General features: G+C 42.6%; 1 protein-coding gene across 1 annotated transcript in view; it reads right to left on the bottom strand.

The window, feature by feature from the left end:
* The window catches only part of GUCY2F (guanylate cyclase 2F, retinal), a 43,319-nt gene extending 33,031 nt beyond the window's left edge, over positions 1–10,288 (bottom strand). Inside the window, exons 1-4 of the mRNA XM_010193353.1 lie at positions 9,550–10,288; positions 6,774–7,075; positions 4,879–5,233; positions 336–420 (exon numbers count right to left, since the gene is read on the bottom strand). Of these exons, the coding sequence (XP_010191655.1) occupies positions 336–420; positions 4,879–5,233; positions 6,774–7,075; positions 9,550–10,288 (1,481 nt within the window). The remainder of the gene's footprint in view (positions 1–335; positions 421–4,878; positions 5,234–6,773; positions 7,076–9,549) is intronic.
* Positions 10,289–14,178: the final 3,890 nt, after the last annotated feature.

Genomic DNA, 14,178 nt, shown 5'->3' with positions numbered 1-14,178 from the left:
CTGCTGTTGGTTTGTATGGCACACTTCGCACTTCCAAAGTGATAGTCACCTTCCTAATACTTCATCATGCAGCTAATCCTTCCAGAAATAGACTGCAATGTTCTTCCAAACCTGGACTGGATTAAGGGTAAAATGGATCCTCCTGAGACTGCAGAACCAATGACCACAGTGCTCAAGTCACCATCGCTTAATAAAGTGAAGTGATAAGTGGCTAGAGAGCAAAGACCACAGTCAAATCTACTATGTGTTCACATGGTCCCAATTGCTGATTCAAGTGTAAGTCTCTCACAGAAGCCAAAATTGGCACAAATTCAAATACATACTGCAATTCTCACCTGATGAGAGAAGCCAGGGTTGCAGCACAAAGCACCAGGGCAAATAACAGCATCACTCCCAAAATCATGAATGTCGGTTCAATCCCTGTGCAAAGAGGGGAAAAGAATCAATGAATTAGAAAATCCCTTTGATTTAGGCAATAATATTGAAGCTATCCATATCAGATCATTAGACTACAAAGTCAAATATTCAGCCAGGAGAATCAGGAAATCAAACAATTTTTATGCAATGTTAATTTGTGAATATACAAATACTGACTGTATTTACATGAGAATGCAACTACTTTGATTATTCACTTCCATGCACTTTTCTCTATAATAGACCTAGAGCCTTGAATCAGTGGAAAAATAGTTTTTGTTCAAGTAAATAAAGACTGAACTCACAGGGAAGTATTAAGATTTAGAGGCAGCTTCTACAGAGTTCATAACTTTTGAACATTTGACCCTCTTCTCTCCAGGAACTGAGACTCTGAAAAATCTCTATCATGTGGTACCAAACTGACTGCCAGTGTGAGTCACCAGCCCATCTGGGATTTTTCATTCCCTGCTACAGATTTCTAACACTGAAAAGAGCAGAAGAGAAGGAGGAGAAAGCTAATGTCTTCCTCAACAGGCCCACCGACAGAAAGTACTGGAGACAGACACCTTGCTCGTGAGTGTCTTTGCTAGAGAGCCAAGGTAAGCCAACGTGAGTCAATAAACTAAATTCCAGCAGGAACTGTTTGCTGTCTCTGTCTCTTCTATTTATTTCTGTTTTATTCTGTCTGTATTCAGAGACCTTTTAACACAAACAAGCATGGAGAAATTTGGGTTGATAAAAGGTTCATAACTCTATGTCACGCTTGCACCTAAATCACAGGCCTGTTCGCAAGCACTGAAACTTAGAGCTTCCCAGTGAAAGCTGCAGACAATTTTGAAAATTGGTGTCCTTTACAGTAAAAGACAGAGCATTTTAGTTGAAATTTTCCTGCCAGGTTTGGACTTACTTTCTGCTTCAGCCCAGGGCACCAGTCCCTGATCATCCTTACACACTCACTGGCACAGGTTGCCCAAGGAAGCTGTGGATGCTCCCTCCCTGGCAGTGTTCAAGGCCAGGTTGGATGCGGCTTTGAGGAGCCTGGGCTGGTGGGAGGTGTCCCTGCCCATGGCAGGGATTGGACTGGATGAGCTTTAAGGTCCCTTCCAACCCAAACCATTCTGTAATTCTGTGATACTATGTTTCTGCATAAAAAGTCACTCTGCTTTCATGCTCCAGCTAGGAACTAGCCCTGTACACTTCCATCTGAGAAGAAATCCAGTCACAGTAGAGTGGATACTCCACATCCATTTCTCCACCTTGCAGACAGTGTGGATGTAGACCAAGGTTTCACTCCAAAGTGCAATGGAGACACAGCCAGCTTTCTCCAGGAGGTGCTCACCTTGAATACAGGAATGAGCAAGACCATGCCAAGCTGGCCTGGAGGCCAAGGTTTGTTCTTCATGCATGGACAAAGTCAGCGTGTTGAAGTTCCCATAAAAGCAGGTGACAGCAACCTGATGTTCATCTCCAGGAGGGCAAGGAAGCTACCAAATATGTGTCTCTCTCCAGAAGGACTGGTGCAAGTGTGAAGCAAGAACACATCCTATGAAGGTTTTCTACAATGCTAGATCCATGGAAAAGGAGGGACTGGATCAGCTTAGAGGCAGACTCACAGGAGACGTAGGACTTTGGGCCTTTGGTCACCTGTCGGGAAACTTGTTACTGGAGAGACAATGAGTTTTGAATAGCCCACTCATAAGGGCATGGGTTGGCTTTGTTGCTGGACAAAGAAGAAAATGCCTCCTGCACAAACCAATGATGAAGTGTAAGGGTATGAAAGACCTGTCTCACATCTCTGCATAGCATCCCAACATTTTCAAAGAGAGTCTGTCACCCAGACCACAAGGTGGTAGGAATAATGTGGAGTTTGCTATTGCACTCTTTTGTATTCAATCAGGGCTTTTTTATTGGTGCTGTCTCCTAAGATTCCTCAGGTAGTCCTCAGAGACTCTGCAGTCTGAACAAAACCCCTTTGAGAAAAAGCCTGAGACAAATTATTTTGCTTATTACCATTCCATATTATAACCCACAAGTGCTTGGCCAGACTTTAGAGGACTCTAAGGCAAGGTGGTACTTGAAAGGCAGTGCAGAAAACCAAGGAATAGAAAAAGGTCTCTCAATGATCATGTCCTTTGCTTGAAGTATGGTCACAGTTACACATTATGACATGAGTACACTTCCACAGCTGGAAAACATCCAAAGTCCACCCAATTTAATTCACTGAAGCAGCATCTGATAAGCAGAGAGCAAGAGCTGGTTGGACCACAAAATTCACTGGGGTGAATGAGAGACAGTGAAAGAACAAGAGAAGTGAAAAATAAACACCCAGATTAACAAACCCTAAGGACTAGGAAATAGCTAAGGCAATACCAAAAACCAGAGCACTCATGTCATTGATGGATGGGCCATTGCAGGAAGGATGCAAAGCCCTGAGGGAGCTCAACCAGAATTTTATAACTAATCAGAAGTGAAAGTAAGGTTATCATGGGGCTCATGGGAAAGAGCAAACTTACAGCATACTTGAGGGGACTGGTGAGATTGTGTTAAACTCATTAGAGGATGCTTTAAGGGGATTGTGGGAATATATGAAACTTCTTATGGGTTGTTTAGGGGAAGGGAAAACATGGGGAAAAGGAAGGATGGGAGTGAGTTGGGGAGGCTCAAGCTTGGGATAGTGGAGAACATGGGAATTCTGCTCTCACATAAGTATTTTGTGCATTTTTCCACCCAAACCCTGAACCTGATTATCACAGTCCTACCATCTTCTTATCCTCTATTCCTGTTTTTTTTTCCCTGGTTAAAGGAGCGCTTTATTCTGCCTGCGTGTGACATTTGCTGATTCCAAGTAAGCCTAACCAACATGTAAGGTCTTGAAGCCTGCAACCCATGATATACTACAGGTTTGGAGACTGGCACCTGCAGAGACAAGAAGGTTTGAGAGCTGGCTATGGGGGAATTAGATGTCTAGACCATTCACCAGAGGTTGCATTTGTGTGTGTGTACATGGGCTGGGGTTGTGAGATGTGCTAGCAAGCTTGGAGCCTGATTAAGTGGTGTCTAAGACAAGGACCAGGCCATTTGTGTTGCCCATGTTTCAGCAATGCTGGTTGTGGGTAATGGTGCCTGTAAACACATTGTTCTCCTGATTGAGCTGGTCTTTTGGTTGCTGGCTGTGTTTGTACCATGTGTGTGCATGTACACATGTACTGGGAACACCTGATCCTGGTGGACCTGAGATCAGGAACAACAGCAGTTTGGCAGCTTCACATCCAACCCTGTTCCAAACCTAACTCCATATAAAAGCCAGATTGAGGCTTGGATTTAATTCTAGTCATAAAATTCAGACTCTGAGATATTAGTAATAATAATAAATTACCACTTCACTGACAAATGCCTAGAGCTTTATGCTTTCGTAAAGGTGTGAACATAAAATCTGATATCTCTACAAATCAATTGGATCTTTCCATAGACTGCAATGGGATGCTAAATTGCTACACTGTTCCTAGTGGCAGTGTAAAATTAGATATATGGTAGCATTATATTTGTCTCTACTATAGCTTGCCAGCTGTTGTAAGATCAGTATATCTCCAATTTCCATGGAGCGACACTGATTTAAACCAGCTATGGCTGAGCCAAGGGGAATGTTTTTCTCAGCTGCTGAATGAGATATTCTGTAGATGTGGTTAATTTTGTCTCTTTAAGTCATATCCTGGAGCAGCAGGAGTAAACGCTTACTATTATAAGTAAATATGTCAAGTGGAGGCTAAGTATCCTACCCTGAGATTTTGGCTTCCCTGTGGACTTTAAAACTGCACCACAGTTGACTCAAATTAAAAATAATAAGTAAAACCAGTGCCCAGTCTTGCAAATCCAGAACGCGGCACAGATATTTCTGCCCCTAAGTCTTCAAATACCACCTCTGTTGTCTACAGCAACTCAAATTATTTTGAGTAATGATTATCATCTTTTCTTGATGAGGTGAGCTCTGATTATCCTTAAAGCTGCAGAGCTGTGTAAAGAAGATGGGGTTACCCAGGAGAGGTGGTAGAGCACCTGTTGTTGTGCAGTTCTCTTAGACTGTCTTCAATGCAAATCCTCTTAGTGCCCTGACCCTCAGAAGGACAGGGACACGGTGTTGGTTGGAGCCTCTGCCATAGATTGATAACTATCAAAATAGGCAGATGCTGAATGTTAGACCTAGGAAACTATTTCCAGCACAAAACAGTGGCAACAACATTATTGGCCTAACAAGCAATAAGAGACCCTTGTGGTCCAACAGTGGGATCTCTGTAGAGAACTCCCATTACAAACAGCATGATGACTGGCCATACTGATATGAAATACTTGAGTTTAAGTTGTTTTTTTTTTCCGGGGTAGTCTTCCCTGGAGTAAGGGAAAAAATGAAATAAATAAGAAGCATGGACCCGATACCATTTGACCCTGAGGTTTTTTTGTCTTTCTTACCTCCAGTGCAGAGAACATCTGGATCAAACCAACAGCTGGAGTCTGGCTTGGGTGGAGCTCCACTAGGAAAGTGGATGGCCTGGCCTAGGGCCTTCACAGAGTCTGAAGACATGTCCAGCAAGTGAGTTGGGAAGAGCTGGTTCCCACGACCATCTGTGTCCAGTACCATGTAGTTGCTCAGCCCCATTCCACAGCTGTCTGTTTCTATCTGGTGACTAAATCCAGGGAAACTGAAGTTTTTGGTGTGCTCAGCTATTTTAGCTCCTGAGATTCTGACTCCTTTCCTCCGAGCACTGTCTATAGCCATTGCCACAAAGTAAATGGCATCATAGATCGTTCCAAAAAGTGGAGAAACCTAAAAATACAGGAGAAATTGATGTCAGGATAAACTGGTGCTAACTTCCTGTTTCAGATTTGTGGCAAAAAATGTCCCACTGGCTAAGCTGTAAACTCAAGAACTGAAACACTTGAGAATTAAGGCTTATGGAGTAATGAATCTCAGGTTGAAAGTAGCTCTGGATTGAGCAAATATATGTGTGACTTTGAATATCTGTCTTTTCTTATGATTGCTTCTCAAAATACAGTTTCAAAATATTTTTAAAACCATGTAAAATTGCTTTATCATGGGAAGAGTCAAGACTTTGAGCCTGCTGTTCAGCTGGCATTTTGTCACAGGTTGCTTCAAAGAACTGTACTAAAACATCTTCTGCAAACAGAAGATCAAAACCAGAAGCTCACCTCCCTACCCAGGCAGGAAAAATGTCATGCTCAAAGAATCAGTCTTCTCTGTCAGGACATTGTTTATTCCTTAGATGTAAAAAACACAGAGCAAAATAACAGCAAATTTGTTCTCTGAGACACCAGGGCCTTTTCTCCCTGCACTGTCCCTTTCTGTGCTAGACTCAATTTAGGAACCTATGACTTTACCCTACCCTGAAAATACACATGGTGGCTTTTGCAATCACATGGTCAGTCACAGTTGGTAGGTGAAGAGAGGTAATAACCATATACATCTGTGATAAAATCAGGAGTGGTGTTGGGAGCCACAGAATTTGACATCTGTGGTGGGATTCATTAACCAGATGTAGACACCTACCATGAAGAATCCTACACTCAGTAAGGTTAACTTGGGCTCTCATTATAGTGAAGGGAAATAAATTCATCTTTTCAAGGCATGATTTGTCTCCTCCTAAAGCAGACATCCATGCAGATCCAATTAATCATGCCTTAGAAGTACTTATAATTTTTTGAAATATCATCGTGAGATTGGAAGGTTAGCTCAGCTGAATCCTGCATTTCTTCATCAGCATGACAGGTTCCCTTATTCTTCTTGTAATGTCTCCAAGACAGCACCTGATTTGATTTTTTTACAGCTACTGGTGACATTAAATAATTCTGCTGACAAAGAATAACTTTGAATATAGTACTAAGAAGAATGAGGCAGCAGTCATCCTAAGTATTTCCCTCTACAAGCATCCAGTATTTAATTTGTTGCGTTGCCCTAAAATTCTAAGGGATGTGGACGTCTCACTCTGATACCTTAAAAACTCCATGGAATTTATCCACCTTAGGAGACACCTCTTCAGGTTGAGCCTACTGCAGTTACGACATAGCAAAGACTTGAGAGCCTTAGAGACAACCCCTTCCTTTCAAATTTCCAACATAGTCCTGCAGTTGAACCAACTGAGTTAGATTGCCAGACATTTAAGAGAAATACCCTTTCCAAATGAATGCAGACCACATCCAACTTTCACATACAACTTTCAGTATATTTTTTCTCAAAATAAAAGCAACCAGTTTGAGTTGTCTCTCACCTATACTTTCTCTATAACTATTGCTTGCCTCATGTCTCCCATTACCAGGTCTCAGTTAAGCTCAAGAGGAAGAATATTTACCTGGGTGGCTTCCAAATCACTGATTATTTCACCATTTTCTTTAGCTTCCATTAATGAATCATAGAAAGTCCTTTCTCCAGAGTCCAGTGTAATAGTCAGCACAGCATCATATGCTTCCTGGAGCTTGCTATTATTATCAAAGATGTTGAATGAGTTGTTTTGGTAAGGAAGACTGTATAGTAAAGTGTCATATGGAATGAAGACATATCTTCCATCTGCCAGTCCCATTTCCAGAGCTTTTGTGAGTAAGGTGGCCTGTTCCTCCCCTCCAATGAGCACAGAATGCATGCACAGAAGTATAACTGAAACACAAGAATTGCAGTGTAGTTAATCTATGTGGGGTTTTCAATAAAAAATAACTCACTCTCCCAATAAAAGAACTGTCTGAAGCGCTGTATCAGGTCAGACTCTAATGGACCCTGAACCAACATAATATGCTGAGGAAGCTGGGATCTACTCTAATTTTGTTCAACCTCTGGAGGTCTGCAACATCTAGCAAAGGAGGCTGTAGGCATTATCTGTTCCTGGAGCCATAGAGAAGGAGTGGAGAGAAATTCTCACACAAGTGAAGGGTAGGGTAACATGATGGGAAGTCATGGTCCTGTACTGCCATTTGCTGAGAGATATACTCGGCAGTGGTGAGGCCGCAACTCAAATACTATGTTCAGTTTTGGGCTGCTCACTACAAGAAGGACATTGAGACACTGGAGTGTGTCTTTTGGAAGGGCAACGAAGCTGGTGAAGGGTCTGGAGCACAAGAATGATGAGGAGCAGCTGAGAAAACTGGAGAGGTTCAGCCTGGAAAAAAGGAGGCTGAGGGGAGACCTTATTGCCATCTATAACTACCTGAAAGGAGAGGGTAGTGAGGTGGGGGTTGGTCTCTTCTCCCAGGTAACAAGCGATGGGATGAGAGGAAATGGCCTCGAGTTGTGCCAGGAGAGATTTAGATTGGATATTAGGAAAAAAATATTTACTGAAAAAGTGGTCAAGCATTGGAATGGGCTGCTTAGGGAAGTGGTGGAGTCACCATCTGTGGAGATATTCAAAAACATGCAGACGTGGCACTTTGGGACATGGTTCAGTGGTCATGGTGGTGTTGGGTTGACAGTTAGACTTGATGATCTTAGAGGTCTATTTTAACATTAATGATTCATCGAGCCAATGTCCCGATGTCTGGTGGGAAGACCTGAAGTACAGGTGTATCTGTTCAACAGGCTCTCCACAGTGCTCACTGGCCTTTCATGGAAGGAAGCACTCCTGATCTTTCATCTGAGACAGCATTCCAAAACTCAGTCAGTGAGAGGAGCGAAGTAGGGCAATGATGGGAAGGAAAATTGCAAAGGAAACACGTCAGCTACTAAACCTGCTACTAAAAGGAGGGAGAAGAATGTCTAGAGTAGCTGTGGTCTCTCCTTAGGACAAAAAGTATCCTTGGCAAAGTAGAAGCTGAAGCAAACAAGAGCATTTTCAGCTTGCTGAATTACATGAGAGAAGCGGATGCTTCTAGGCAGCGATTCATCCTATACTATAGCAGAGACCTGGTCACATAAATCATGTTTGAAGAGGAATTGGTTCTCTTCATTGGTTATGAAAGGAGCCAATCATCTCTAGCTCACATGGTGATGAGATGAACGCACCCAAGGTGGATTTGTTCTCAGGTATAGATTTGAGCAATGATAAAACTCCAAACTGGACAGCACCTTGCTAACCTTGTTAGTCTTTGGCAAAAGTCAAAGACTTAGCTAAAATGCATCCTCATTTGGATTCACAGTGTTGACTGCAGAGTTGTACATCCACAGCTCTATCACAGACTTCCTAACAAGGCTCTGAACCAGAAAAACATTACTTTGTTCCCAGATTTTCTGGAGAGAAAACAGATTATTCTTTACTACATCAACAAGGGCCCTACCACTGCTTTAGTAAGTGGTGTGTAACACTGGATTTCACTTCTGATACCTTCACTGAACACAGGCAGCAAGGACACAGCATCAAAGCATGCGATTTTTGAATCTTATAGAATAATGATTCTATGATTTTCTGAAAATCCATAATCCAAAACACTATAAATAAAAACCCTTCCTATAAATCCCTCTTTACACCTGACAGGGTAAAGCACAAACACTTGTCTGTTAAATATTGCCTTTTTGGACAAACTGGATCCAGTATTTTATGTTGTAGAAGATTACTTTGCCCTATCTCCATCACATCAAAATGACCAACATTCTTTTACTTGAAGTCCTGGGTCCATTAAGATCAGAGATAAAATTCTGTTTTACTTAAGTTACTAGAATATTTCACAGAATCACAAAATCACAGAATGGTTTGGGTTGGAACCCAACTTAAAGTTCATCCAGTCCAACCCCTGCCATGGGCAGGGACACCTCCCACCAGCCCAGGCTGCTCAAAGCCCCGTCCAACCTGGCCTTGAACACTGCCAGGGAGGGGGCATCCACAGCTTCTCTGGGCAACCTGGGCCAGTGTCTCACGATCCTCACAGTAAAGAATTTCTTCCTAATGTCTCATCTAAACCTCCCCTGCTCTAGTTTAAAACCACTACCCCTTGTGCTATCACTCCATGCCCCCAGCTTTCCTGTAGCCCCTTCAGGTACTGGAAGGCTGCTGTAAGGTCTCCCAAGAGCCTTCTCTTCTCGAGGCTGAACAACTTTGACTCTCTCAGTCTGTCTTTCACTCTCTAAGCTATGCCCATTGGATAACAATGTAGTCCTATCCTGGAGAAAATAATTTTAAAAAACGGAATGAGATTCAGAACACTTACTTTTAATGCCATCAACTGCTTTAATCTCATTCCAGGTTTCTTCAATGCCTTTTTCTCCTTTACGCACGGATGTAACAATGCCCACAGGAAGCCCCTGGTTCCTAAGTGCACTCGCTAACTTGTTGGCTGTGTCCATCCAAATATTCTCATTGGAAGCAATGATCCCAACATAAGCCCAGTTAAAATATTTCATTATTGTAAACAAAACTCGTGTTGGAGAGGGCAGGGTCCGTGCAAATGTAGGGTTCTGGATGCTGGAATCCAGTTTATAATTGATGCACATCCATGAGAAGATGGCTTTATTCCAGTTTTCCCCTAAAAGTGTAGCCACCTCACAGAAGCCAGGGTTCAGAGGGCCTATGAAAGCTGAGGAAAGCTTTCTAAAGTCAATGAATCTAACCAGAGCCCTTGTTGTCTCACATTCCTCTTGCAGGACCACATAATCCAGCCTGTGGCCAAGATTTAGTGAAGGGTCTTTGCTTATTCGTCCCACTGCTAACCTGGCAGCCACATGGGGAAAGGCTTTGGAAAAGAAGGGGTCACAGTTCCAGGGTCCAAGAAGTCCAATTTTAAAAACTGAACAATGTGCTGGAGAACAAAGTAGGACTATTCCCAACAGCAGCCACCAGAGAGCATGGAAAAACGTCTTGAATGAATTTCCAGTGTTGATCTGATGCAACCTAACGTGCCTTGACAGCACCCAGAACATGCTGCGAGGACACCGTAGGAGAAATGACATTGTTTTACAGGGGAGTAGATCTGCACCAAGTTCTTCAGGGAGCCAGGCAGTGCACTACCAGCTGCTGGAAGAAAAGTAGATTACATTTGCTTTCCTGCATACATATTTGTTCAGTGCATGTAGGTACAGCTGAGTCAGCCCAAATTACACAACAGTTCTCAAGGTGCAAATCTAGGAGATGCCAAAACCCTGCATAGACACGTGGACATGCAGCACACAAGCCACTGCACCACACAGACAAGCATCCAACCAATGTCAGTTAAACTTACCATATTACCTAAATGTACACTTTTATAAACGTTATAAAATGCTTTGCAATTCTGAAACCAGGCAGTGAAGACTAACTTTGCTTTATTGGCAACAATAAACACAACTTATGGATGCATTACCTTTTCTAGAGTTTTGGAAGGAGAAATCTCCAATCACATAAAAACAGATAAAAGAAAATAAAAAGGTGAAACACAGTGAGCCAGCAACTTTTGCCCATTTAAAATCCTCAGTGAGTTTTGAATATGAATCAGAGTCCATATATACACAAGCACACAAATATGTAGACCCATATATACATATACTTAGAGACACATACATATGTGCATATGATTTTAAAACTTTCTGAAAAGGTTTTTCAAGGTCAACTCATGGCAGAGTCTCTTAAAGCTGCCAAAATGAAAGGTGGATAAACAGGCAATCACAAAATGAGGAAAAAGGAGGATTATGATTTGAATTTAGATAAAGAACTGTTAAATAACTGTCAGGTCAAAAGCTTTGTGTTCACTCTTGGCTTAAAACATTCTTGGTTAAAGACCAGGAGCTATAGATTAGTGGGAATAACCTCACCTTTCACAGCCAGGCACAGAAATCGCAAACCCACAACAGCCTCATCACCACTCACAGTGTCCTCTGAAGGCTTAGAAAATTTGCTGATCCAAGCAGGTTTGTGCTCTAAAAATAGAAGGCTCCTTACCCGCTTACCTGTTCATCACTGAAGAAGTATTTTTATCCTGGATCCTCAGCCCCGAGACGTGCAGCACAGAGCCCCGCAGAACAATGTGTGCTGTAAATGTGCCCACAGATCCTCTAGCCTGACGGAGAAAGGCCTCCAGAAGCAGCCACCCACCAGCGGAGCAGCTTCTCACTAGTGGCAGTGGCTATCCTCGGACATGGGTCCTGCCTCAAGGAGAGGTGATGCATGTCCACCTGCCCTGCAAGGGTGCTTGAGTGTCCACCTCCTTTAATTTCTTGCTTGCATGGGCCACACCAACTGGGTCAGTGCTCTGGGACCCTCAACGCTGTGTCAAAAGCTTCCTGTGTCCCTTTCGGTGAGGGCCATCCTTCTCCTCCAGGGTTTCACGACTTGGGGTACATACTCCCAAGCCCTTAGCTCCTTGATGAAGGTCTTGCAGAGCTCCAAGGCTGCCTCACTGCCAACTGCCTCAGTGCAGAGACATACTCATCTCTAACTTAGTAATTCTAGGGATGGCATCTTATAGGGATGGCATCTTAAAGCTCTGCCCTTGGATTAGTGGGATTTAGCTTCTGGGATCTGGCTCTGCAGAACAGCTCCTTAAGTCTCTCTGCATCACAGCAGGGATATCTCCTCTTCTGCCCTGTAAGCAGCAGACAAGAGCTATTTTAGGTTTGGGGTAAGCAAAATACTTAATTTTGGGCTCTACCATTCTGTTGATGTCTTGCATTTCCCCTTTCCCTTTTTCTTCTTTGCACCCAGCATGACAGAGATAGAGATTTTTATATTTATATCAAAATCTTCTTAGTTATTTCCCTGGGTCCTCTAGATATCGTCCCACAGCTGAGCTCTCCAATAACCCTCCCCACATTCCCAAACTCCTTCCTTCCTCAGTGGACCTGGCAATAAAACTGTCATCCTGGGAAGACCTTGAATGTCTCCACACTTATCCTAGCTAGAAAGCCCCTTGCAATAATTCAGCTGAGGCCACAGGAAGAGCACCTGAGGTCTAGAGGGAACCGTTTGTAACTCAATGTTTTCATGATATTAACTTCAAATACCTCATATAAATCATACACGTCTCATTGGTGTGTGTTCAGGAGCAGCTCTCTCTTCATGACTAATGATTGTGGGAAGCCACAAAGTCTTTCAGATGCAGTGAGGAGAACAGCTCTTTCCCCTCATTTGACTAATTTCCTTACATCCATTGATTTTCTTGCATGGTCCAGATCTGGGAAGGTTTCTGGCCATGTGCTTCATTGAAGACTGGTACAACTCAAGACGATTATCAGGAATTACCAAATCACTGCACATTTGGAAAGTGCCTAAATGTTACACTAACATCAAGCCTAAACTTGTGTGCATTAGGTTTTCACACTGGGTTTTGATCAAAGCATGAAATTAAATACATTTTTTTGCAGTTTGGAGTCTGATTTTTTGAGCTGGACTTAGAAGTTTGATTTATGCATACACAAATATACCTAAATCTCTGTATCATATGCTTACTGCTGTCTCCATTTTTTTGATACTGGCAATGGTACTGCGCAGTTTAATTGCTGACCCCCACTCAGGGTCAGCAGTTTCAGTCCCCTGCAGTAGCTGCAAAACTCACTTCTAGGGGAAGTTTCTGGCATTAAAATCTCCTGTGTTGAAAAATATGTGGCTCAGGCACCCAACAATGAAAGATTAAACAACAGTTGACTTGGAGGTCTATTTATTAGCCTAATTACTCTGACCCTTAACAATTCATAATATTTCATAGCCAAGAGTGTTGAAGCTTTTATCAATTTCTCCCTTTTATTCTCTTTTTTGTTTACCAGTGGAAAAAAAGTCCCTCCTGCACCCAAATGAAAAGCTTGTTGTTCCAAATAGCCCTGCTACACCTGTCCCATGCTCAAGATATCCAGGACTGAGAATAATATTCTGACATTTACAAAACAAGCTCAGGTCCTGGCATTGTATGATTTGCCTCAGTAACAAAGAAGCAAGGTAAATAATGCAGTTGAGGCAAAAAAAAAAAAAAGAAAAAAGTTATTAATGTAACTTATCATGTTGGAATTAACATTAAAGTTTAAGACCCAGCGTATGACTCCAAACCTTGCTTTTTTTTCTCACACCTTAAGCTCATCATTACTTCTACAACCACACTTCTTTGAAACGCTGTGTTGTTTGCACACTGTCAGATCAATTCCCAACACTTCTGTACACACTGAGAGATGCACGGGTTCATACAGCCATAACGTTTCCCATGGGAAGGTTAAGCCCCAGCTGTATCGCTTTGCTTTAAATTTTTAGAGCAGAAGAGGGTGCTCTAATCTCTCGGTCTGACCTCCCACAGCAGCCTGGCCAAACAGCTCTGAGCTCTGGAAATAAAGCACGTTTAGTCATGAGTTACACCAGAGGGTACCGCTGAATAAAGCTGATTTCTCTGGGAGCCTGCAGAGACTCCTGTTGCAGCCTGGCTCCTGTTCTGACTCTCCCTGCAGAAAAGTCTCCAATCTCCACTGATTATAGAGAAAATGGAGTGGGAGCAGTACAGCAACGCTCGCATTAGCCTTTCTTCACGTCCTCCGAGTCTTAATTAAAAGCTCCAGCCTTGGAGGATCTACCAGGTTCCCGCATCTATTATTCCAACTGTTAATTACTCTTACTTAATGTCTGCTGTGTCTGGCTTCAGCTTTCTGCAACTCTGCTTTTGCCTGAGAAACAAAAAACCAGGAAGCACAATAAAAATCACCTCCCTGTAGACATTTACATACCATAATTAGCTCCTAATCATCCTCTGAGCAAAATAAATAACAGCTCCTCAAGGCTTTTGCCATAGAGTGTGCTTTCAGGATTTCATCCTTGCAACACTCTTTTGACATTCATTTTTAATTTTCCTTCTCTTTGCTAAATTAAAAACAGCATCCATTAGCGAGCCTCA

This window comes from Mesitornis unicolor, unplaced genomic scaffold (assembly GCF_000695765.1).
Source record: "Mesitornis unicolor isolate BGI_N332 unplaced genomic scaffold, ASM69576v1 scaffold6161, whole genome shotgun sequence".
NCBI lineage: Eukaryota > Metazoa > Chordata > Aves > Mesitornithiformes > Mesitornithidae > Mesitornis > Mesitornis unicolor.
Note: the sequence above shows the minus strand (reverse complement) of the source record. Positions and strands in the feature narration are given on the sequence as shown.